This window comes from Cetorhinus maximus, chromosome 19, assembly GCF_964194155.1.
Source record: "Cetorhinus maximus chromosome 19, sCetMax3.hap1.1, whole genome shotgun sequence".
Classification (NCBI taxonomy): Eukaryota; Metazoa; Chordata; class Chondrichthyes; order Lamniformes; family Cetorhinidae; genus Cetorhinus; species Cetorhinus maximus.
In genome coordinates, this window is record NC_135897.1 from 84,002,605 (window position 1) to 84,029,914 (window position 27,310).

The 27,310-nt window shown below is 43.6% G+C and overlaps 1 protein-coding gene across 1 annotated transcript in view; it reads right to left on the reverse strand.

The window, feature by feature from the left end:
- The window catches only part of mindy4b (MINDY family member 4B), a 46,534-nt gene extending 20,336 nt beyond the window's left edge, over positions 1-26,198 (reverse strand). Inside the window, exons 1-4 of the mRNA XM_078564455.1 lie at positions 26,086-26,198; positions 20,881-20,908; positions 14,428-14,607; positions 1,765-1,884 (exon numbers count right to left, since the gene is read on the reverse strand). Coding sequence (XP_078420581.1) covers positions 1,765-1,884; positions 14,428-14,607; positions 20,881-20,908; positions 26,086-26,198 — 441 coding nt within the window. The remainder of the gene's footprint in view (positions 1-1,764; positions 1,885-14,427; positions 14,608-20,880; positions 20,909-26,085) is intronic.
- Positions 26,199-27,310: the final 1,112 nt, after the last annotated feature.

Below are 27,310 nucleotides of genomic sequence, written 5' to 3' on the forward strand. Positions count from 1 at the left end.
ACACACTGAGCATAAAATAGTTAAATGGGTGTGTTTAGACAATGTATCATAAAACCACAACCTCTACCGCCTAGTAGAAGAAATTTAATAGGGAATTCAGTAGAAACCTCTTTACTGAAAGAATGGTCAGAATGGGGAATGTGCTACTGCAGGGAGTGGTTGAAGTGAGTTGTATTGAGGGGGATAAAGGGAAGCTAGACAAGCATTTGAGGGAAGAAGGAAAAGATGGTTACAATGATAAAATGACAAAAGAGGCTTGAGTGGAGCTTAAACACAAGCATGGACTGGTTGGGCCGAATGGCCTGTTTCTGTGCTGTATGTTAAGGACAATGGCTCCAGGTTTATCACTTCCAGGTTCCCCTCCAAGTCACACACCATCCCGACTTGGACACAAATCGATTGTCTCTTCATTGTCGCAGTGCCAAAATCCTACAACTCCCGACCCAACTGCATGGTGGGAATAACTTCACCACATTAACTGGCGATGTTCGAGGTGAAGGTACTACCAACTTCTCAGGGGGAATTAGGGATGGGCAATAAATGCTGGCCTTACCAGCAACACCCATATCCTAAGAATGAATATAAAAAGAAAAAGAATCATATTTAATTGGTCTTCCTCAATTTCAAAAGTAAGTTATTGTGTGAAACGCGTTGAGGCATTTCATTGTGACAGAGTTCTTTACAAATAGAAATATTACCTATTGTGGTAAATGTTATGTCTTTGCAAAATCTTCTAGTTTACTGATTCATTATTCTTGTTGTCTGTATAGTTGCGCAATTTAAGTTGGTTAATCTGAGATGAACTCCTTTTATGTCAGCTTGAGAGGGCAGATAGGGTTTGGGCTTAATGTTTCATCCAAAAGACAGCACCTCTGACAGTGCAACACTGCCTCAGTACTGCACTGGAGTGGCAACCTAGATTTTTGTGCTAGATTTCAGGACTTAAGTATAGAAGACTGAAGGGTGACCCTTTCGAGGTGCTTAACATGATACAATGACTTGACAGGGTAGATGCAGAGGAACCATTTAAAGGATAAGGGTACATACACTTAGGCTTGAATTTTACCCTTGGTGACGCGGGCGATTGGCGAGCACCTGACTGGCCAGGAAACGGGCCACAGCACGCGATCAGCCCCCGACCATGATTTCACGCTGGCTGGCCAATTAAGGCCCGCCCAGCATGAAATGTGTCTTCCCAATGGTCGGGAAGGGCTGGGCGGGGGTGGGGGCCTGTAGGCCGCTGGGTCCAATGCTGACCCGGCAGATGGTTTAAAAACGGTACAGGGAAGAACATATTTGCAGCATTGTGAACACCGAAGCCATGGCTTAGAGTGCCAGCATGGAGACACCAGGTGGGAAGGCAGGTCAGGTGGGCACTTGGCCCCTCCGGTTTTTGGATGAGCGACCTGCGGTGTTCCTGGGCAAGGTGGCCGCCAGGAGGGACATCCTGAATGGCCCATCGCTGTTCGTGTGAATTAAGTAAATTGGGAGTTGCCCTTATGGGGACGGAGGGACATATTTTTAACTAACTAGCTGGGTGTAAAACTGGCATTGTGAATCAATTGAAATGACAATCAGATGAGTTTCCATAATGAGTGGCCAATCCAAGATAACAGTTAATGCTCAGGCAGCAAGTTGAAAGTTTACCCCAGAGCTTGGAGTGCATATGAGGAAACATCTGTGGATTTCTCAGTAATTAAGAGTGGTGAGGGGTTTGTGCATGTGGCACACACTTGGACAAGTACAGTTTTTACTAACACTGACCCTTTCTGCCTCCAGTGCATACGCCAAGTCTGAATAAGGATCTCGGAATTTGAAGTGGGATTTCTTCCATTCATAGTTGAAAACTTGAACTGCTGTTCCAAACAGAATCTTCCGTAATGCCTACATTGAAAAGGAATCATAAATCATTACAGAGCAATTGTAGAGACACAAATGGCATACATTTTAAACCTAGTTTCCAATCCTAAACTGCACGATGGACGGAATGGCAGTCATGAAAGGTTCTGTTCATCGCAAAGCCTAATTGTCAATCCAACGTGCTTGACGCAATTGGATAGCAAACCCTCCTGGTGCTTTGAGGCGGGTGTGTGGGGATAAGAACCTGTTGTTATTATAACATTTCTAATTGACTGCAATTTACTCAATAATAGCTGCAGTCAGTTCAAGATGACTGTACCGTACGCAGGTGATAGAAATAGCTACACTAACAGCATTGAGTTATCTTGCGAGGTTTCCATTCTCCACATGCCCTCCAACACAAAAGGGCTCTTGAAATTATAATAAATATTCCGGTCTGTACCTCAATGGGAGGGGGTTCCATAGACGTACAACTGAATAAACGGAATAGAACCTCTGAGATAGACTGAACATTGGCTCAGTCAGAGAAAGTAACAAGTGGTTGTGAATGAAGGCGTGCCAAAATGGCAAAGAACCATGAATGGATGCCAGGGATCAGAGCTGGGCACACTGCTATTTACACTGGAGATAAAGTACTTGTAACTGCGGATAGAAAAGCCTCCTAAGCTGTCTACTTTTGCAAATGACCTGAAAGCTTGGAAATTCCCCTTCGGGATTCTTTTGGTCACTTTCTGTAGCTTTAGCCTAAGTTCAGCTGCGTAGTCTCTGTTGGTAGGACTCTTCCCAAAGTCAGAAGGTTGTGGGTTCAATTCCTATTCCTGAGACAAAACTTAGTCTGAGCTTCCAGTGCAGCGCCGAGGGAGAGCTGCACTTTTAGAGTTGCTGCCTTTCAGATGAGATGTTAAGACCTGTGCAAATAGATGTAAATGGGTACAATAGGATTGCGATTACGAGGACATGGCTGCAGGGTGACCAAGGCTGGGAACTGAATATCCAAGGGTACTCAATATAGAGGAGGGACAGACAAAATGGAATAGTAGATGGCGTGGCGTTGTTAGTTAAGGATGAAATCAGTGCAATAGTGAGAGAGGATATTGTAGAATCAGAATGAGTGGAGCTAAGAAGCAACAGTAGTGGAAAACATTAGTGGGAGTTATCTATAGGCCTCCAAACAGTAGTGATAAAGTAGGGGATGGCATTAAACAGGAAATTAGAGATGCATGTAACAAGGGTGCTACAGTAATCATGGGTGACTTTAATCTACATATAGATTGGGCAAAGCAAATTAGCAATAATGCGATGGCGAATGAATTCCTGGAGTGTGTACGAGATGGTTTTTTGAGAAATCGACTAGAGAACAAGCTATCCTAGATTTAGTATTGTGCAATGAGAATGGGTTAATTAATAATCTTCTTGTGTGGGGTCCTTTAGAGAACAGTGACCATAACATGATAGGATCCTTCATTAGGATGGAAAGTGAAATAGTCCGATCTGAAACTAGGGTCCTAAATCTAAACAAAGGAAACTACGAAGGTATGAGGCATGAGTTAGCTAAGGTAGGTTGGGGGTTTTCATTAAAAGACATGATGGTGGCCAGGCAATGGCTAATATTTAAGGAACGAATATATCCATTACAACAGTTATACATTCCTTTCTGGCACAAAACACAAGAAAAGTGGCCCAACCATGGCTAACAAAAGAAATTAAGGATAGTATTAGATTCAAAGAGGAGTCATATAAAGTTGCTAGAAAAGGTAGCAAGCCTGAGAATTGGGAGCAGTTTAGAATTCAGCAAAATACCAAGAGATTGAATAAGAGGGGAAAAATAGAGTATGAGAGTAAACTTGAAAGGAACATAAAAATGGACTGTACAAGCTTCCATAAGTATGTAAAAAGAAAAAAAAAGTGAAGACAGATGTAGGTCCCTTACAGCCTGAAACAGGAGAATTTATAATAGAGAACAAGGAAATGGCAAAGCAGCTAAACAATTACTTTAGCTCTGTCTTCATGGAGGAAGACACTAATAACTTCCCTGAAATGCTAGGAAACCAAGAGTCTGGTCAGAAGGAGGAATTGAAGGAAATTAGTATGACTAAAACAATACTGCTGGAGAAATTAATGGGACTGAAAGCCGATATATCCTCAGGGCCCGATAATCTACATCCCAGGGCACTAAAGGAGGTGGCCATGGAAATAGTGGATGCATTGGTTGTCATCTTCCAAAATTCTATAAAGTCTGGAGTAGTCCCAGTAGATTGGAGGGTGGCAATTGAAGATCAATCTCCAGGACACTGCTGTGAGCAATCCTGGAGAAAAATCATGGGCATTAAAAAAGATTGATTTTGTTGTCATTTTCTTTGAATGTTTCTCTTTACCAGATATAAAAATATCGAAAATAGGAAAAAAAAAGGCTATTTGGCTGATAGGTAAGCATCATCCAATTGGGTAATGAGGCTTTTTGCTTTCCAATTATCGTAGGAAGGCAGCATGTCACAAGGATGGATGTGTTGGCTGACTAATAGCAAGATCGTGGGGGCAAGTCATGTTGAAACCTCCAGGAATATATTTAATCATAGTTTGGCAATCTTACAGGTGAATGATAGTGGGAGGAGGATCATGGGGTGGGGTTTGCCAGAGAGGGGAAGGAGTGGGGATCGGCAGCAGGGGCTGGGGGTGGGGTAGTAGCTCTCAGCAGGCCTCCCTCTTCCCGATGCCGGTTCCTCCGATCAGATACTGAGTCCCCTTCAACAAGGAGCCCCCTCTGGAAGCCCACAAGCAAATGGGATGTGTGTTCCCTGCATGGTGAGTCCCCTGCCTGCCGCTGGGTGAATAACAGTGGAGGATGAGACCCTTAAGTGGTCATTAAGTACCCACTTGAGGGCCTCAATTAGCAGGGGGGCATGGGAAGGTTGTCCACGAGCCTTCCTGCCACGGACTTAATTGGGTTGAGGTGGGATGATGGCGGTGTCCCCACCCTGCACCTTCCCGTCCTACTAAATTCCTCCCTGCTACCACGCTCGCCAAGGGGCATTAAATTCCACCCAGTATTTATTGTGAAGAAACTTGGAGTCATGAGGACAGTGAAGGGAACATAAAATGAATGGTTCCAGACTGCAAATCACGGCCTCAGAGAGGGATCAGGGGTGCTGGTTGTAACCACCTGGCAGTCCATTGTAGTTCAATCACACGCCCAACAATTAATTGTGCCCTTCAATTTTCCCCTTTTCCAGAAACAAACTTAATTCTCTTTCAAACCTATATTTATTGTCCACTTCCATGTAACTTATCCTACTAATCTGTCACCCAACTAATTTAGCCAATCCCTTTCATAATCTTGGAACCTTTAAGTTAGTTTACTTTGTCAGCTGAAATGATAGGCTTTAAGAACGGTTCTCAGGGAGGAATTTAATAGGACGGGAAGGTGCAGGGTGGGGACACCGCCATCTTCCCACCTCAACCTTTCGCTAGCTGTCAAAAGAAAAGAACAACTTGCATTTATATAGCACCTTTCATGACCACTGGACCTCTAAAAGTGCTTTACAGCCAATGAAGTACTTTTTTGAAGTGTAATCACTGTAAGAAACATGGCAACCAATTTGCACACAGCAAACTCCCACAAACAGCAATGTGATGATTACCAGATAATCTGTTTCTGTGAGGTTGACTGAGGGATAAATATTTGTCAGCACATCAGGGATAACTCCCCGGCACTTCCACAAAATAGTCTTTGTGGCATCTCTTACATCCACCCGAGCAGTTGGAGCCTTGCTTTAAACAGTCTCGCCCAAAAGACTGTACCACCAACTGTGTAGCACTCCCTCAGTGTTGCACTGGCATGTCAGTTGTGATTTTTGTGCTCAAGCCCTGGAGTGGGATTATAAACCCAGAACCTTGGGACTCAAAGATGCGAGTGCTACCAACTGAGCCATGCCTGCCATCACAGTTGCCTGTTAGGAGGTGAGCAGGGATGACATATGACAATTCCCATTCTGCTTTTCTCTCCCTCCCTGTGGCAATGTGCTTGGGAATTTTGCCCCGGTAGCCGAGATAGGTCACTTACCTTCATTTACTCTCAACCCACCCTTCTGTTTCAGTGGGAATAAACTAGACTGCCTTCAACCACTCCCGAAATTAGGTGAAAAATTTGAAACATGTTGGTCCATCTCCATCCCTACTTAGCCCCACTTGTGTTATTTTCTGATACATTTAAGTATATCCAGTCCTGTGCCCAAGCTGCCACTTTCATTTCCCAGGAACATTAATAGCTTCCCACTGCTGTGACTCCCAGAGGTATAAATGGAAGCAGTAAAGCAGGTAAGGCACTCCTACAAAGAAAGTTAGGATTCATGAGGTTAAAGAGTACACAGGAACATAAGTAACATAGGAACATAGAAGCAGGAGTAGGCCATTCGGATTGTCGGGCCTGCTCCACCAGCCATTCAATCAGATCATGGCTCATCATCTACCTCGACGCCCCTTTCCCGTGCTATCTCCGTGTCACTTGATCTCATTAGTATCCAGAAATCTATCGATTTCTGTCTGGAACATGATTGGACCGGCAGCTCTGGGACACAGGTCCTCATCCTCAATTGGAGGTGGTCCCAGTGACGGCCCAGTAATTGTCGCTCACGGTCCTGCCACCTGCCTGCCTGCACATGCGGGCTTTGGTCCTGCTTTCACTCCCAGTGGCGCGACATCCTGCTCATTGCTAACATTCTGGTCTTGGCATTTTTGAACAGTTCTGGCCTTCAAATTATAATCAGGATATGGAGGCACTGACGAAGGCACAAAAAAAAACCCCAGAACTGAGAGGTTTTAGCTATCAAGAAAGATTGAACAGGCTGGGGCTCTTTTCTCTAGAAAAGAGAAGATTGAGAGGTGACCTGATAGAGGTTTTTACGATTATGAATTGAGTTGATGGGGTAGATATAGAGAAGATGTTTCCACTTGTAGGTGAGGCAAGAACTAGAGGCCATAAACATAAGATAGTCAAATAGAGAATGCAGGAGAAACATCTTTAGCCAGAGAGTGGTTAGAATGTGGAACTGGCTACCACAAGGGGTTGTTGAAGTGAATAGCATAGGTGCATTTAAAGTGAAGCTAGATCAGCATGTGAGGGAGAAAGAGATTGCAGGATATGTTGATGGGGTTAGAAAAGGGTAGGAGGAGGCTTGAATGCAGCATAAACACCAGCATTAACCTAATGGCCCGCGTAGCCCACTGCTGTGCTCTTAATACTTTGTACCTTGCAATATTATGTTGGGGAGTTGCTGCTCTTTCCTGGCTGTGGACAGCATGTGTTAAATCAGATAGACACAGCAGTAAAAGGGATAGTTGGAAAAGACAATGATGTGACGCAGTCTGACAGCAAAAGAGAATGGCACAATAACTTCATGTTTAAGCCAAGTTTGAAGACCCACTATTGTTCTTTATTTTATGTTGTATCTTGAAGGTAAGTCCTGCAGTTTGACTTAAGTGAGTCCAATCATAATAAAACAGCTTATCAATATGAATTTGGATTTAGGAATCAAAAACACTTTCTAAATTTGCGGATGGCAGCAGATTAGGGGGATAGTCAACACCGAAGAGGAATGCAACAAACTACAGGAAGACATCAATAACCTTGTAGAATGGGCAAATAAATTGACAAATGAAGTTCAACACAGGTAAATGTAAAGTAGTACAGTTTGTTAGGAAGAATAGGGAGGCTACATATTACTTGGAAGGTGCAAATCTAGGTGGGGTAGAGGAACAAAGGGATCTCGGAGTACAAATACATCAATCACTAAAAGTTGAGCCACAGGTTAGCAAGGTTACAAATAAGCAAACAAAGCACTAGGCTTTATAATACAATTGAAAAGTAGGGAAGTTATGCTAAACCTGCTTAATGCGCGCAGTTCTGGTCACCATATTATAAAAGGATATTGAACCGCTGGAGAGGGTGCAAAGAAGATTTACAAGGATGATACCAGAAATAAGTGGGTATACAAACATACACACTTGGAGCAGGACTAGGCCACTCAGCCTGCTTTGCCGTTCATGGCTGATCTGGTTGTAATCTCAACTCCACATTCCCGCCTACCCCTGATGGGTGACCCTTATTTTTAAACAGTATCCCACAATAGGAAACGTGCTTCTACATCCACCCTATCAAGACCCCTCAGGATCTTATATGTTTCAATCAAGTCGCCTCTTACTCTTTTAAACTCCAGCAAATACAAGCCTGGCCTGTGCAGTCTTTCCTCATAAGACAACCTGCCCATTCCAGGTAGCAGTTTAGTAAACCTTCTCTGAACAGCTTCCAATACTCCTTCCTTAAATAAGGAGACCAATACTGTACAAAGTACTCTGTATGAAGTCTCACCAATGCCCTATATAACTGAAGCATAACCTCCCTACTTTTGTATTCAATTCTCCTTGCAATAAATGATAACATTCTATTAACTTTCCTAATTACTTGCTGTACCTGCTTAGTAGGCTTTTGCAATTGATGCCCTAAGACATCCAGACCCCTCTGCATCCCAGAGCTCTGCAATCTCTCACATTTAGATAATATGCTTCTTTTTTTATTTTTCCTGCCAAAATTGACTATCCCACATTATCCCACATAATATTCCATTTGCCAGATCTTTGCCAACTCACCTAACCTATCTATATCCTTTTGTAGCTTCCTTGTGTCCTCTTCACATCTTGCTATCCTACCTAATGATATGCCATCAGCAAATTTAGCAACCATACCTTCAGTCCCTTCATCCAAGTAATTTATATAGATTGTAAAATTTTGAGACCTCAGCACTGACCCCCGTGGCACACCACTCATTATATCTTGCCAGCCAGAAAAAGACCAATTTATGCCTACACTTTGTTTTCTGTTAGCTAGCCAATCTTTTTTCCATGCCAATATGTTACCCCCTAAACCATGAGCAATAACCTTTGATGTGGCACCTTATCAAATGGCTTCTGGAAATCTAAATACAGTACATCCCCTAGTTCCCCTTTATCCACAGCATATGTTACATCTTCAAAGAACTCCAATAAATTGATTAAACATGATTTCCCTTTCACAAAACCATGTTGACTCTGCCTGATTACCCTGAGCTTTTCCATATAACGTCCTTAATCATAGCTTCCAACATTTTCCTTCTCACAGACGTTAAGCTAATTGGCCTGTAGTTTCCTGCTTTCTGTCTCCCTCCCTTTTTGAATAAGGGAGTTACATTCGCTATTTGCTAACCTAATGGAACCTTCCCTGAATCAGGGGAATTTTGGAAAATTAAAACCATTGCATCAACTATCTCACTAGACACTTCTTTTTAGACCCTAGGATGAAGTCCATCAGGACCCAGGGACTTGTCGGCTCACATCTCCAACTATTTGTTCAGTGCCACTTCCCTGGTGATTGTAATTTTCTCGAGTTCCTCCCTCCCTTCCATTTCCTGATTTACAACTATTTCTGGGATGTTTCTTGTATCCGCTAGAGTAGAGACTGTTGCAAAATACCTGTTTATTTCATCTGTCATCTCTTTATTTTCCATTTTGAATTCCCCAGACTCACTTTCTATAGGACTAACACTCACTTTGTTAACTCTCTTCTTTTTAAAATATCTGTAGAAACTCTTACTGTCTTCATATTTCTAGCTAGCTTTCTCTAATACTCTAATTTATCCCTCCTTATCAATCTTTTAGTCATTCTTTGCTGTTTTGATATTCTGTCTAATCTTCTGACCTGCCACCCATCTTTGCACAATTATATGCTTTTTCTTTAAGTTTGATACTATCTCTAATTGTTTTTTTAACCATGGATGATGGGTCCTCTCCTTGGAATTTATCGGACCTTAAATGTCTGCCACGGCATCTCTATTAATCTATCCTTTAACCTAAATTGCCAGTTCACTTTAGCTTGCTGTGCTTTCATGCTCTCATAATTGCCCTTATTTAAGTTTAAAATATTAGTCTTGGACTCGATCATCTCTCCCTCAAATTGAATGTAAAATTCAAGCATATTATGATTGCTGCTACCTAGGGGCATCTTCACTATGAGGTCATTAATTAATCCTATCTCATCGCACAATTTCAGGTCTAGTATAGCCTGTTCTCTGGTTGATGTCAGAACGTGCTGTGCTAAGAAACTATCCCAAAAACATTCTATGAATTCCTCATCTAGGCTACCTTTGCCCATCTGATTTTCCCAGTCTATATGTAGATTAAAATCCCCCATGATTATCGCTGTGCCTTTCTGACAAGCTCCCATTATTTCTTCCTTTGTACCCCATCCTACCTTAATGGTTACTGTTAGGGGGCCTGTAAACCACTCCCACAAGTGACTTCTTGCCTTCATCATTTCTCGTCTCTACCCAAACCGCTTCTACATCCTGGTTTCCTGAACTTAGGCCAACCCTCTCTAATGTGCTAATACCTTCATTAATTAATAGAGCCACCCCTCCAACTTTTCCTAGCTTCCTGTCCTTCTTAAATGCTTCATTTGCCCTTCAATAATCAGGTCCCAATCTATGTCATCCTGTAGCCATGTCTCTGTAATGGCTATTAGATAGCACTTATTTATTTCTATTTGTGCCATCAGTTCATCTGTTTCATTTTGAATGCTGCGTGCATTGTCCTTTTATTATTTTTGTAGCCTCTGGTCTTATCTGACTAGATAAGAGTAGATTTGTATTCCCTGTACTCTCTGTCCCTTCTGTCACGGTCTGTTTATCGTTTCCCACATTGATATCTTTCTCCCTTACCTTGTCTCTACTCTTTGATTTACCCCATCTTCCCAAATTTGATCCCTTGGCCCCATTATTTTATTTGAATCCCTCTCTACATCCTTAGTTATGTGGCTCATGAGAACACTGGTACCAGCACGGTTCAGGTGTAGACTGTCCCAACAGTACAGCCCCCACTTTCCCCAGTACTGGTGCCAGTGCCCCACGAACTGGAACCCACTTCTCTCACACCAGTGTTTGAGCCACGAATTTAACTCTATAATTTTATGTATCCTCTGCCAATTTGCATGTGGCTCAGGTAATAATCCAGAGATTTTTACCTTTGAGGTTCTGCTTTTTAATTTAGTGCCTAGTTCCTCAAACTCTCTATGCAGGGTATACATATGAGGCAAGGTTTGACAGGCTGGATTTCTTTTCTCTTGAAAAAGGAAGGGTAAGTGGTGACCTATGAGAAGTCTTTAAAATTATGAAAGGTTTAGATAGAGTAGATACAGCGAGAGTGTTTCCTCTTGTGGGGAAGAGCATAACTAGAGGTCATCAATATAAGATAGACACCAATAGGGAATTTAGAAGAAACTTCTTTACCCATAACGAATGGTGAGAATGTGGAAATTGCTACCACAGGGAGTGGTTGAAGGGAGTAGTGTAGATGCATTTAATGGGAAACTAGAAAACCATATGGGCCAGAAGGGAATAGAGGGTTATGAAGATAGATTCATATGAACATACGAACAAGGAGCAGGAGTAGGCTATTCGGCCCCTCGAGCCTCCTCCATCATTTAATAAGATCGTGGTTGATCTGATATAACCTCAAATCTGCATCTCACCTACCGATAACCTATCACCCCCTTGCTTACCAAGAAGCTATCTACCTCTGCCTTTAAAATATTCAAAGACTCTGCTTCCCCCACCTTTTCAGGATGGGAGTTCCAAAGATTCACGACCCTCTCTGACTGAAAAAATTTCGCCTAATCTTTGTTTTAAATGATCAACCCTTTATTTTTAAACAGTGACCCCCCTAGTGCTAGATTCTTCCACAAGAGGAAACATCCTCTCCACACCCACCCTGTCAAGACCCCTCAGGATCTTATATGATTCAATCAAGTCACCTATTACTCTTCTAAACTCCAGCAGATACAAGCCTAGTCCGTCCAACCTTTCCTCATAAGACAACCAACAAATGCCAGGTATTAGTCTGGTAAACCTTCTCTGAACTACTTCCATTGCATTTTCATCCTTCCTTAAATAAGGTGACCAATACTCTACACAGGTCTCCAAATGTGGTCTCACTAATGCCCTGTACAACTGCTTTTGTATTCAATTCCCCTTGCAATAAATGATAACATTCTATTAGCTTTCCTAATTACTTGCTGTACTTGTATACTAGCTTTTTGTGATTCGTACACTAGGACACCCAGATCCCTCTGCACCTCAGAGCTCTGCAATCTCTTGCCAGTTAAATAGTATGCTTCTCTTTTATTCTTCCAGGCAAAATGGACAATTTCACATTTTCCCACATTAAACTCCACCTGGCAGATCTTTGCCCACTCACCTAAACTATCTATATCTGTTTGTAGCCTCCGTATGTCCTCTTCACAACTTACTTTCCTACCTATCTTTGTGTCAGCAGCAAATTTGGCAACCACCCATTCAATGCCTTCATCCAAGTCATTTATATAAATTGTAAACAGTTGAGGTCCCAGCACTGATCCCTGTGGCATGCCACTCATTACATCTTGCCAACCTTGCTCAAGTGGAGCGTGAAAGCTAGCATGGACTGGTTGGGTTAAATGGCCTTCCTGTGCCATATATCCTAAGTAATCCTATGTATGTAATCCCATATGTCAGGACATCTGTTGCTATGTGCTTGCTCGGTCAACCTGCAGAGTAAGTGGGGGCAGTTTTAATCCCAATAAGGCCGTCCACATTCTGTTTTTGTGGATGTGGGGTGGAAAGGGCTGTGCCAGGCAACTAACTCGCTCCCAGGAAGGGGAGGATTGCATCTCCCTGGCCCACCAAGCAAACCTAATCTCCCCAATGATCAGACATCCCCTACCCTGCAATTCCAATACTCCTTCATGCCCTCCTCAAGTCCCCATAATCTTCACCCCTCCACCTCCAATCCCTTTGGCCATTGATGTACCTTCCCCTCTCTGATCTCTCCTTCCACTCTCTCCACTCCCTGCCTGTGGCCTGGTATTGATCAATCTGGCTGGCTGTGCTCAGAAAATGGACTCCAAAATTAGTAATCAGATCCTTCTGTTAAATTCGTTTTATCCCAATTGCAAAACTGCCCCCATCCTCCCACTCCTTCTCTGCCTCCCCATTAATATCAAGCTGCTTGAGACCATTTACATGTGTAAGATATAATTCAGGTCACAATTGGGGGTCTATTGTCTATTGTCAAGGTTGAACAGGCTGGGCCTATACCCACTGGCGTTTAGAAGAATGAGAAGCGATCTTATCCTCAGGTGACTTAACAGGGTAGATGCTGGGAGGATGTTTCCACTTATGAGTGAGACCAGAACTAGGGGACACAGTTTAAGAATAAGGGGTCTCCCATTTAGGATGGAGATGAAGAGAATTTTTTTCTTCTGGAGGGTTGTTAGCCACTTCCTCTAAGACCATTCGAAGCCGGGGCATTGAATATATTCAAACCTGAGTTCGGTAGATTTTTGATATGCAAGGGAGTCAAGTGATGCGGGGCGGGCAGACAGGAAGGTGGAGTTGAGACCACAACCAGATCAGACGTGATCTTATCAAATGATGCAACAGGCTCAAGGAACCGAATGGCCTACTGCTTCTAATTCGTATGTTTGTATGTATGTTCGTATCCAGGGGTTCCACTCTCACAAACAGATACAGGGCAGGGTGGATCAACAATTACAGCAGAAAGCTGCTCAGACCCCATACTGGGGCAAATAACGCCACTGAACCCAGAGGGGTTTCTTTGGCAAACTGGAACTTAGAATCACTATCTACAAAGATGTGGAGAGGAGGAGGAATTTCTTCTCTCAGAGGGTTGGCAGTCTTTGGAATTCTCTTCTACAGATAGCAGCAGAGGCTGGGTCATTGAATACACTCAAGGCTGAGTTAAGAGATTTTTGATTAACAAGGGAGTCAAGGGTTAGGAGGGGACAGGCAGGAAAGTAGAGTTGAGGCCACAATCAGATCAGCCATGACCTTACTGAATGGCGGAGCAGGCTCGATGGGATGAATGCCCTCCTCCTGAACCTATTTCTTATGACCTTATGTACCACTGCTAGAACAGTGGACTTTAAAAATGCTTCTGCTCATGCTCCAAGGGCACATAATCCTGCCGAGAGACAGCATCCACTGGCTGGCGCCCCACTACCTCATTCACATATAATCCTGGACAGTGAATGTTGCAACCTGTTTGACTATAGAAACCATCCGTGTCCAAGGCCAAGAACAGAAATCTCAGATTATTTTACCCCTTCTTGTTCTCTGTGGCACAGTTCCACACTGCGCTTGTCCTCTTGCTTACTCATCCATCAGAGAAGCACGTCCGATTGTCATAACATTTTCATTGTTGAGGGACTGTCATTAAAATGACATTTAAGCTACTTACGTAGGCTTTTCTTAGGCGAACGCGAGTCAGGAATAATTAACCAGTATTTAGGTTTGACGTACAGTATTCTTAAAGAGAAACATGAATACAATGGGCTCTCATTCCTCTTTTGTCTGGTAGCACTTATTGTAGGCTGTGCATCAAGTGATATTTCATTGAGGCAGAGATTACATTTCATTATTCCTTTGTTAAAATGTGATACAGTTTCAGCCACAACTGAAGAAAATTGCACTGAACAGATAGGCTTACCACTGCTGTCTCCAATGTAATGGGCAGACCGCCTAGGTTTGAAGATACAACAAATTCTTTTGGGACAGAGTAGGGAACACTGAATGTGGAGAAGTGGCTACGAGACTTGACATTGCCAGACAGAGGTGACCCGGCTCCATCTTCACTGTCATCCTCAGCCTTGCGATTGTCCTGATGCTTCTGTGTATGAGCAGAATAAAATAGATCTTATCTCTATATCTTATCTAAGTTTTTACATGATAATAGCTGGTTTTGCAAAACGCAATCTCACGTGGGTTTCAACAAAGATTAGCAAAAAAAAAGGTAATTCATTGTTAACAGCCGTACCGAATAGGATAGAGTCGTACTTACACTCTGGCTCTTCGTAACTTCCTCCTGTAATATCTCAATGTAATTCTGTGTTGAGACACCTGCTGTTATTCTGGCTTGCAACACATCATTACACAATTCCATGGATAAGGGTGAAAGGGAATCACAGCTCGGGGATGAAGGGCTTCAGCGTGAAAGGTGAAACCTAGACAGATGCTTTATTCTTTGACTCTCCCCTCCCATCCTGTGCCATGGGAAGAGGGCAACCCTCCAGCTGAAGGCATCTGAGCCGCAGCCGATCTAATCACTCATCACCTCGGCTGGTGAGAAACCTTAGAACTGAATTTTTAATGGACAGGTCCACGGCTAGAGAAAAAAAAAAATGCCAGATGTCGCAAGGCGTTTTCAATCCAAAATACTTTACATTCCACTCAGCTTTCCAAAATCCGCAAGAAATTCATTGGCTATTTTATCACTGATGCTAAACATTCAGAATGCTGTGCAAGTGACATGAGATTCGCTTGTGCACTTTAAACAGGTCGTCTTGTCATCTTTAATTTTTTTTTAAAAAGTTGTTAAAATTAATTTTCTTGTCCCTCCCCTCATATTTCCGTATCCGACTCCAAACACTTCACTCCAGATTGAGGCTTGAGCACACAATCTTTGCTGACACTCCTAGCGCAGTGCAGGAGGAATGCTGCGCTGTCAAAGATGCCGTCTTCAGGCGAGGTCTCATTTACCCTCTTGAGTGGACATAAAAGACTCCATGGCACTATTTTGAAGAAGACCAGGGGAGTTCTCCTGGGTAAAAATACCTGGAAAAGCTCAGCAGGTCTGACAGCATCTGCGGAGAGGAACACAGTTAACGTTTCGAGTCCGTATGACTCTTCAACAGAACTAAGGAAAAATAGAAAAGAACACCTTCGGTCTGTCCGCATGCATGACCCAGACCTCCCTGTCGCTTGCCATTTCAACACTCCACCCTGCTCTCATGCCCACATGTCCGTCCTTGGCCTGCTGCATTGTTCCAGTGAAGCTCAACGCAAACTGGAGGAACAGCACCTCATCTTGCGATTAGGCACTTTACAGCCTTCCGGACTGAATATTGAGTTCAACAATTTTAGATCATGAACTCTCTCCTCTATCCCCACCCCCTTTCCGATCCCCCTTTTTTCCAATAATTTATATAGATTTTTCTTTTCCCACCTATTTCCATTATTTTTAAATGTATTTCCATCCATTGTTTTATCTCTACCTTTTAGCCTATTTCGATCCCTTCACCCCGCCCCACCCCCACTAGGGCTATCTGTACCTTTTTATCACATTCCTTAGATAATATCACCAGCTTCAACACCTCTTTGTCCTTTTGTCTATGACATCTTTTGGTTATCTCCACCTATCACTGGCCCTCTATCCAGATTTACCTGTCCCACCCCCCTCCTTAAACCAGCCTATATTTCACCTCTTTTCTATTATTCCTTAGTTCTGTTGAAGAGTAATACGGACTCGAAACATTAAATGTGCTCATCTCCGCAGATGCTGTCAGACCTGCTGAGATTTTCCAGGTATTTTTGTTTTTGTTTTGGATTTCCAGCATCCGCAGTTTTTTGCTTTTATCTTAGAGTTCTCCTGGGTGTCTGGGAGCCGGCTGTGCACATATTAGTTGCTGTGTTTGATACACTACAGCAGTGACTACATTTCAAAAGCCCTTCACTGGCTGTGAATTACTTTTGAGAAGTCATGAGGTTGTCAATGGTGCTATAAAATGTAAGCCTCTCTTGTTTTCTCTTTTAATTAGGTGAGCAGGATGTGTTTTTATGCAGAGTGTGCACTACATATCAAGCAAACAAAATCTCTACCTGTGTGGATTTTCCATTAGTTTGTTTTGCAGCGAATAATTTTGACATTAGCTAGTTTAAAAAAATGATAGTATATCAGCATTCGCTTTACACTCCTTCCCATTTTAATTCCCATTGAAGTCAATCATTTGTCACCCAAGTTACCCCAGGGTCTTAAACCTTGCAATGGGATTGTACACGTCAAATACTGTCATTTTGTACTTATTCATCATTTTGCTTGTAGGTAGATCCAGAATGGTAGTTTAACTGGTGGGCACGAAGCAATTCCTCAGTAAGCAATTTAACATGAGCAGAGTTATTGGTAATAGCGTAGTCTGCCAAACCATTACTGCCAGTTTCCATTTCTATTATTCATAGCTTACTCCAAACCGTAGAATGATATAGAGTTTGCAGCACTGAAACAGGCCATTTGGCCGCAATGGTCTATGCTCCACCAGAGCCTTATATCAACCTACTTCATTTAACACTGTCAGCAAATGCCCATTACCTCTCAATTTAGAGTGAAAGTCTCTAGCCCAGTCATTTACTGAATCTTATAGAGGGCTACACTTCCCAGGAAGTGATTCTTTGGATTTGCAGTAGCATTCCAGCCTCTGAGACAGGAGGTGAAGGGTTTGAGCCCAGTTGTGTACAGAACCAGCAAGTGGAGATTAGAATATTGTCCTTATTTACAGGGTGTACATTTGGAGTGAGTGTCCACTGGCTCTCTGAGAGCAGTTTTGAATCGGACTCAGGAGTTTTGGGTTTGGGTCCTCCCTCCCCCACCCCCACCCCCACCCCAGACTAGTCAGTGGAGGCTGGAATGTCAAAGTCTGAATACTGGACTGACATCCAACAGGACTTAATTGCGTCTGATGGGTGGGAGTGCCCTTGCAATGCCCCCCCCCTCTCTCTTCGCCCAAACATAAAGGTTAATGAATATCCTTAGCTTCAGCTCACAATGGAGACAAACTCTGAAGTTAAAAACTGTGAGGCAGGCAACGGGAAACCAAATCCAACACTTCTCCCTCATAAGTGGCCCAGGAATCTCAAAGTTTGAGATTTGAATTTGGGCCTGTGCCAGCTAGGCCAGAACAAAATGGATGGCAGGCTTTGCAGAGTTACAACATGTTGCATTGCACATCAATGGGACACGAGTCTGTGTTTGTGCAAAGATGTACAAAGGTGGGTGGCAGGTCAGAAAATTGGACAGAATATAAAAAATAAAAGCAAAGAATGACCAAAAGATTGATAAGGAGGGAAAAATCAGATTACAAGAGAAAGCTAGCTAGAAATATAAAAACAGATAGCAAGAGTTTCTATTGATATTTAATAAAGAAGAGTCAACAAAGTGAGCATTGGAACTATAGAAAATGAGTCTGGGGAATTCATAAGGGAAATTAAAGAGATGGCAAATGAATTGAACAAGTATTTTGCAACAATCTGGGGATACAAGTAACATCCCAGAAATAGCTGTAAATCAGGAAATGGAAGTGGGGGAGGAACTCAAGAAAATTACAATCACCAGGAGGAGAATCTTCGGCTCGGTGAGCAGGGGCGGGGCCCCCCAAACTGTCAAAGACCTGTTAAGGCCATTAAGTAACTAATTAAGGCTATTGATGAAGCTGCCCATCCAACCTTAAGGTTGGCCGGGGGCAGGCAAGGAGCCCAGGCGGCCTTCACATTTTTCATGGAACCTCATCCATGGGCGGGATGAGGTTTCACGAAGGGTTTATAAATTAATCAATTTTTCCACTAAAGTTCATGTGACACTGTCACATGAGGGGACGTGTCTTAAATTTTTTTTCTTTATTAAAATTTTTAAAACTTAAAACTTATTGCACCTCTGTGCCTCAGGGAGATTTCTGCACTCTTTCACGTGCGTGCGCGAAAGAGCACACTTCCGACTCAGGGAACCCCACCCCCCCTCCACCCGCACAGGGAGCGCACAGCACTTCCGGGTGCACGTCATGCTGGGCGGGCCTTAATTGGCCCGCCCATGTAAAATGGTGGTGTGGACCTGATTGGGGGCGCCGATCGGGTCTGCGACCGCCTGCACCCGCCCCTGCACAACCCCCCTCCGATGGGGGGAATATTCTCTCCCAGGGAAGTGGTGCTGAACAAATTGTTGGGGCTGCGGGCTGACAAGTCCCTGGGTCCTGATGGACTTCATCTTAGGGTCTTAAAGGAAGTGGCTAGTGAGATCGTTGGTTTTAATTTTCCAAAATTCCCTAGATTCAGGGAAGGTTCCATTAGATTGGAAAATAGTGAATGTAATTCCTTTACTCAATAAGGGACGAAGACGGAAAGCAGGAAATTAAAGACCAGTTAGCTATATCTATCTTAGGGAAAATGTTAGAAGCTATTATTAACGACGTTATAGCAGGGCACTTGGAAAAATTCAGAATAATCAGGCAGAGTCAACATGGTTTTGTGAAAGAGAAATCATGTTTAACCAATTTATTGGAGTTCTTTGAAGAAGTAATATGTGCTGTGAATAAAGGTGAACCGATAGATGTACTGTACTTAGATTTCCAGAAAGCATTTGATAAGGTGCCACATCAAAGCTAATTGCAGAAAATAAAAGCTCGTGGTGTTGGGGTAACATATTGGCATGGATAGAAGATAGGCTAGCTAACAGGAAACAGAGAGTAGGCATAAATGTATCATTTTCCAGTTAGCAAGATATAACGAATGGTGTGCCACAGGGATCAGTGCTGGGGCCTCAACTTTTTATAATTTATATAAATGACTCAGGCGAAGGGACCAAAGATATGGTTACTAAATTTGCTGATGACACAGAGATAGGTGGTAAAGTAACTTGTGAAGAGGACATAAGGAGGCTACAAAGAGATATAGATAAGTTAAGTGAGTGGGCAAAAATCTGGCAAATGGAGTATAATGTGCGAAAATGTAAAATTGTACATTTTGGCAGGAAGAATAAAAAAGAAGCTTATTATCTAAACGGTGACAACTGCAGAGCCCTGACATTCAGAGGGATCTGGGTGTCCTGGTGCATGAATCGCAGAAGGTTAGTGTGCAAGTACAATAAGTAATTAAAGCTAATAATGTTATCATTTCCTGCGAGGAGAATTGAATACAAAATTAGGGAGGTTATGACTCAGTTATACAGAGCATTGTTGGGACCACGTCTGGAATGTTGTGTTCAGTATTGGTCTCCTTATTTAAGGAAGGATGTAAATGCAGTGGAAGCATTTCAGAGAAGGTTTACTAGACTAATACCAGGAATGGGTGGGTTGTCTTATGTGGAAAGGTTGGACAGACTAGGCTTGTATCCACTGGAGTTCAGAACAGTGAGAGGTGACTTGATTGAAACATATAAGATCCTGAGGGGCCTTGACAGGGTGGATGTGGAGAGGATGTTTCCCCTTGTGGGTGAATCTAGGGGGTCACTGTTTAAAAATAAGGGGTCGCTCATTTAAGAGAAAGATGAGGGAAAATATTTTCTCTCAGAGGGTTGTGAGCCTTTAGAACTCTCTTCCTCAAAGTCTTTGAATATTTTTAAGGCAGAGGTAGATGGATTCTTGATAAGTAAGGGGGTGAATGGTTATCGGGAGTAGGTGGGGGTTGGGGGGGGTGGTGGGTGGGCTACAGTCAGATCATCCTGGATCTAATTGAATGGTGGGGAAGACTCAAAGGGCCAAATGGCCTACCTCCTACTCCAAGTTTGTATGTTTGTATGCTTGTGATTCCTTAGATCGTGAGTTTTTTTTACCCATTCCATTGTGGACAATCGCCAAGTGAAGACTTGTGCACAGCGAAAGAATTAAGGGACAAAATAAAAACAATAAGACCAGTAGTCCTTGTTAATATCCACTTAATGGCCTCCAACTATTGTTCCTTTACCCACTTTTGTTGTGCTGCAAGAACATTGAGGGAAACAGCACCTGATCCCAGGCCAGAGTTGGGCAGGGCTTGAGTGGGAATCCAGAGACAAAGCGAACAGCAAGTCTGTCAAAAACTATAAGCAAAGTAGAAGCAAGCCACAGAGGCGCCGAGAAGCATCATGACTTCAACCCTTGCCCTAGAGAGTGGGAACAATGTATTCTACCTCATTCTTTCTAATACCCGGAAGTGGTATATACAAAAACCCTCAGCACATTTAAAAAAGATTGGATATGTACTTGAAGTGCCCTAACCACAGGGCCATGGACAAAGCACTGGGAAGTGGGATCAGACTGGAAAGCTCTTTTTTGGCCAACATGGTCATAATGAACCAAATGGCCTCCTTCTGCACTTTCTTTCTATTTTCTATGTTTGAATTCCAATTACTTCAATCACTTACCTTCACAACTGTGTCCTTGAATTGTAATCTGTAAATCAAAACCAAAACGGATATTACAATTTAGAATCAAAAGCTGCGATATTTTTTCAGCGATTCCTCCCACACTATCTCCACCCGATTGGCAGCAGGAAGAAGAGAGCAGAATCAAAGCCGTTCTTTAAACGAAGAAAATATTATTGTTTGTTGCCGTTGGGCGAATGGGGAACGTTGGTCAGCAGGAACTCCCTGCTTTCCCACAAATTGGGCCATGGGGATCTTTTACAGCCAACCTTGGACCTAGGTTTAATGTCCCATCTGACAGTCAGCACTCGTGACAATGCCGCACTCCCCCAGTGCTGCATTGAACCATCAGTCTGCTTAAGCGGGGCTTAAAGCACAGCCACTTAATTCAGAACAAAGGTGCTACAAAACGAATCAAGCTGAAGGATTTCTTGTGATCCTGTGAACATTGCAGAAACCCTCCATCGTCGTAATCAGTTTTTTTTTGTTCATTCACAGGTTGGGGGGGGGGCGTCGTTGGCACAGCCAGCGTTTACTGCCCATCCCTAAATTGCCCTCGAGAAGGTGGTAGTGAGCCGTCTCCTTGAACATAACTGAGTAGCTTGCTGGGCCATTTCGGAGAGCAGTTAAGAATCAACCGCATTGAAGCCAAACTGGATAATCATAACAAGTTTCCTCACCTGAAGGACATTAGTGAACCAGATGAGGTTTTATGTTCAAGCTTCATGGCCACCGTTACTGATAATAGCTTTTTATTTCAGATTTATTTAATTAACTGAATTTAAATTCCCCAGCTGACAGGGATCCAGGCCACTAGTCCAGTAACATAATCATTCCGCTACACACTCAGAAGGACTCAGAAGTATGTAAGTTATCAGTCAAGAGACTCCATTGTACTAATGCACTCACTCGTGGACACAGTCATGGTGATTGATGTAACATTACAATAAAAGCTATTGTAACCAGGATGAGTGGATGCAAGTATGAGGACAAGGAATTTGAAAACATGGCACTATGGCAGGAGTTTTTCTACGTTGTACCACCCAGATACACTGAAATTAGAAGCAAATTGAGCCTGGAGGCTTACTGTTACCATCCTTGGCCCGACCAATACTAATGGTCCCTCTGGCCTGAGCCCAGCCTGCTAAGCTGCGTAAAACAGTGGCAGAAGACAGGGCCCAATAAACCCTCCCAATTTTCCTCCCTGCTCTGAAATCTGGCCCCAGTAAATATCAAGGCAAAACATAGGGTAGAGTTTTCGGGTCGGTGTGCGGGGGTGGGGCCCACTCGCCGAGGTGTAAAATGACGCGCGGTGACGTTGGGCGTGCGTTCCGATGTCACCATGCGTCATTTAGATTTTCAGTTCGGTGGGCGCACAGCCAACTCAGCTGCATGTCTGCCGAACTATCAAAGGCCTATTAAGGCCGTTCAAAAAGCCAATAAAGCAATTAGCTGAGCTGCCCGTCCAACCTTAAGGTTGGCGGGGGGGCAGGCGAAGAGCCCAGGCGGCCTTCGCATTTTTCATGGAACCTCATCCACAGGCGGGACGAGGTTTCATGAACGTTATTAAACTGTTTGAAAAAGTTTTAATAAATTTAATGACAGTTTCACATGAGGGGACATATCCTTTAAAATTTTTTTTACCTTTATTCAATGTTTTATCAGTGAAAGTAATCTCCCTGAGGCACCTCAGGGAAATTTCTGTGCTCTTTTGCACGCATGTGCGACAGAGCACACTCCCCAGCTCAGGCAAACCTCCTCCCCCCACATCCCCCGCCCGCAAAGGGAGCGCTCAGTGCTTCCGGGCGCGCGTCACGCTGGGCGGACCTTAATTATGCCGCCCATGCAAAATGGCGGCGCCCAGCCGATCTGGGGCGCCAATTGGCTGCGCACCCGCCCGCGCCTGCTCCCGCCCAACCCATCCCCCAACGGAGAGAAAATTCCCCCCATAGAAACATAGAAAGTAGAAGCAAGAGTAGGCCATTTGGCCCTTCGAGCCTGCTCTGCCGTTTAGTAGGATCATGGCTGATCCTCTATCTCAACGCCATACTCCTGCTTTTTCCCCATACCCCAGAGCTCTATCTATTTCCTTCTTAAATATATTCAGTGACTTTGCCTCCACAGGCTTCTGTGGCACAGAATTCCACAGGTTCACCACCCTCTGGGTGAAGAAGTTTCTCCTCATCTCAGTCCTCAATGGCCTACCCCATATCTTAAGACTGCAACTCCTTGTTTTAGATTCCCCCCGCCCCAACAGAGGAAATATTGTCCCTGCATCCAGTCCGTCCATCCCTGTCATAATTTTATACACTTCAATGAGATCCCCTCTCATTCTTCTTAAACTCCAGTGAATATAGGCCTAGTGGGCCAACCTCTCCTCAAAAGCCAATCCAACAATCCCAGGAATCAGTCTGGTGAACCTTTGCTGCACCCCCTCGATGGCAAGTATATCCTTTCTCAGGTAAGGAAACCAAAATTGCACACAGATGTGGTCTCACCAAGGCCCTGTACAGCTGCAGCAAGACATCCTTGTTCCTGTACTCTAGTCCTCTCGCAATGAATGCCAACATACCTTCTTAACTGTTAGCTGCATCTGCAGTCAAAACTTTCTGCTCCTGAATCAGTGATGACCGGCAGCCAGTCTCTAAGGAATTTACTATATAAGAACATAAGAAATAAGAACTAGGAGCAGGAGTCGGCAATTCAGCCCCTCGAGCCTGCCCCGCCATTCAATACGATCATGGCTGATCTCATTTCGGCCTCAACTCCAATTTCCCACCCTCTCCCCATAACCTTTCAACCCGTTACTAATTAAAAATCTGTCTATATAGGAATTATATATATTTTTTATTCATTTACGGGATGTGGGTGTTGCTGGCTAGGCCAGCATTTATTGCCCATCCCTATTTGCCGTTGATGAGGTGGTGGTGAGCTGCCTTTTTGAATCCCTGCAGTCCATGTGGTGTAGGTACACCCACAGTGCTGTTAGCAAGGGAGTTCCAGGATTTTGACCTAGCGACAGTGAAGGAACAGCGATATATTTCCAAGTCAGGATGGTGAGTGGCTTGGAGGGAAACTTCCAGGTGGTGGTGTTCCCATGTATTTGCTGCCCTTGTCCTTGTGGATGGTAGTGGTCATGGGTTTGGTCAATGGTAACCCCCAGGATGTTGATAGTGAGGGATTCAGCAATGGTAATGCCATTTCACGTCAAGGGGCGATGGTTGGATTCTCTCTTGTTGGAGATGGTCATTGCCTGACACTTGTGTGGCGTGAATGTTACTTGCTACTTGTCAGCCCAAGCCTGGATATTGTCCAGGTCTTGCTGCATTTGGATATGGACTGCTTCAGTATCTGAGGAATTGCGGATGATGCTGAACATTGTGCAATCATCAGCGAACATCCCCACTTCTGACCTTATATAGCACCTTTAACTTTTAACACATCCGGAGATTCTTCAGAGGAGTGTAATCCAACCAAAAGTGACATCGAGCCACAGAAGGAGGCGTGAAGAAAGGTGACCAAAAGTTTGGTCAAAGATTTAAGTTTTAAAGTGTGTCTTAAGGAGGTGAGGGAGGTTGGTGAGGTGGAGAGGTTTGCGATGGAAGTTCCAGCGTTTCAGCCCTGGACAACCAAAGGCATGTGCACCAATAGTGGCGTGAAGGAAATGGGGGATAGTACGCTGTCCTTGACTAAGGCAAAATCAATTATTTCTAATTGGAGGAGTTTTCTACCCCCAGTCTGAACAGTGGGGGAGGAAGTTCTTTCCCACCTCTCCCAGGTCAATCATCTATGAATGAAGATGCAGTGAGGAAGGGCTCAGCGAAGAAGAGCTCAGCGATGAAGAGCTCAGTGGAGGAAGAGCTGAACGTAGAAGACCGGATGAAGAGCTCAGTGAGGAAGAACTCAGTGGATGAAGAGCTGAAAGTGGCAGAGCTCAGTGGATGCTGTATTTAATGTCTCAAAGGAACACAAGGGGAGAATCGTTATGACCATAATGTGGATAGAGACTGAAAAGGTTGCAATGGAGGCTAGAGTTGAGAGGAGGATCATTTATCAGATGACTAAGCCTTTTCTTGTATCCTGAACAGAAGTGTAAGAGCTGTGCTGGATAGCCTCCCAGATATTCAAGCTTTTTGTAGACAGGCTTTACAAAGCATTAAGCGTTATTAAATGAGGGAATTTGTCATAATCCATTCTTGCTGATGACATATCTTCATTTGACTGAGATCTATGAAATTTTCTGCAGACAGCATTCCTGCAGCATCTTTTAACAGTAAACATTGCAAAACATTTCACAGAAATGCAACGTACATCAGGTAACAGTGGAAGAATTAAGGGCGATGATGAGAAAGGCGGTGTAGAGGCAAATCCTGAGGAAGATTTTAATGTTGGGAGAAAAATAGTGTGGCCAAGTGGCTTAGGGAGGGAAATCCAAAGGGCTGAGATAACTGAAGGGTTTTGGAATGGGAGTAAGGTGTGATGAGGGCATGCACAGAAAGCCAGAGTCAGAGGGCAGGTTGGAAAATAGGGCTGGAGAAGGTTGCAGAGGTCACTTGGGCTAGGCAATTGAGGGACTTGTAAATAAGCATGAAGATTTTGAACTCTTTGTGTTGGTGGACAGGAATCTAATGAAAGCTGGCAAGAATGAACACTTAGCATAGAACAGAATTATGAAATTATGGGCAAATTGATACTTATGCAGAGTAGAGCTTTGGCAACTAGAGGTAAGGGGTTTGGTGAAGATCAAGTATGGAACTAACAATAGTGTGGGTAAGAGATTCCCCAGTGAGGAGGGCTGATGTTTGGGTAGGAGAAGAGACGGGGAAGTGATCTAGGTAATGCATAGATTGGGGTTCAGAGGTGCACGAAGGTCAACTCGAGTGAAGAACCATGGAGGAGGAGGAAGGAGTCAGGGGCAAGGGTAAGGGGTGAGCAGCAGCTGAATAGGAATGGCTTTGGTCATCCATGACCGGCTGTTCTGAGAACACAGAGGTGGTTGTGGAACTGAAGGCATGAGCGGAAAGTTCGTGTTGAGCGTTAATCTCATATGTATGGAAGTTGACTCCCAATCTATGGGTGATATTGTTGGGTAGCAACACGTGAACAAGAAAAAGGCAAAAGACATGGATATACTTCAGAGGAGAAGGTGTTTTCCAGAAACTGGAGATAATCAGTTGTGAAAGAGAAAATAAAAGGTTGCTTTACCCTTGTTGACTGAAGATATCTCTCCATTTGCCTAGGTCACTGATCTTGCTGGTGATCGCATCTAAGTCTTGCTCACTGAAGAGATGGTCATGATTGCCCAGCTCCTTGTCCATCTGTGAGTTACACATACCAAGTCAGTGCTGCTCTCAGTGAAGAAGATCCAGGTTCTTGCAGCTCCCAAGACTTGTCTTGATGTCAGTCAGCCTGGCCGTTTATTTAACGCAGCCACACTGTCATTGATCAGCTGAACTGCAAACCTTAGACTGACATCAAGATAGCCCTTGGATTCCAGCCCCGCTATCATATTACTGTAAATAATTCACTACATGTCAGAACATTGTTCCTCTCCCCTTCCATCACTAAATGAATAGTGAAGAGCAAGCCAGAGATTTTTCATTCACAAAGATGTATCTTGTCTCACACAGATAAATAATTTATTGTGTTTGAGCAATGAGTCTTGTAAAAGAATGTAACAGTTACATGCTCATTGTGTTTCCATGGTAATATATTCGACTTGAGAGTTTTTGGAAGATTCTGCAGCATGAACCATTGCTATCAGGAATGAAAGGGAGGAAGAGGAGAGAGTATTTGGGTTGGAGACAGGGAAGGTCAGTGAAGTGCGAGGCAAACAGAAAATTGCTTGCTAAAAGCAATTTTATTGAAAATAATTGGTCCAGCAAAAGAATATATTAGGAGAAAAATTCCTCTGAGGCATGTTTCTGGCAAAATTGAAAGCACATTTATTTATAGGAGCATGGAACATAGGAGCAGGAGTAGGCCATTCGGCCTATTCAGTAAGATCATGCTGTGGTCTCAACTCCACTTTCCTGTCTGCCCCCCCATAACCCTTGACTCCTTTGTCTATCAAAAACCTGTCTAACTCTGCCTTGAATAAATTCAACTGCTCTCTGGGGAAAAGAATTTCACAGACTAATGACCCACTGAGAGAATAAAATTATCCTTATCTCTGTCTTATAAGGGAGACCGCTTATTCTTAAACTGTGTCCCCTGGTTCTAGTCTCCCCCACAAGTGGAAACGTCCACACAGAATCTACCTTATTAAGTCCCCTCAGGGTCTTATATGTTTCAATAGGATCACCTCTCATTTTCCTAAACTCCAATGGGTATAGGCCCAATCTGTCCAACCTTTCTTCATAAGATAAGCCCTTCAGGAATAAGTTGAGTTGATATCACAACACACAGTGAGCAGGGGAAATCTCCCTTT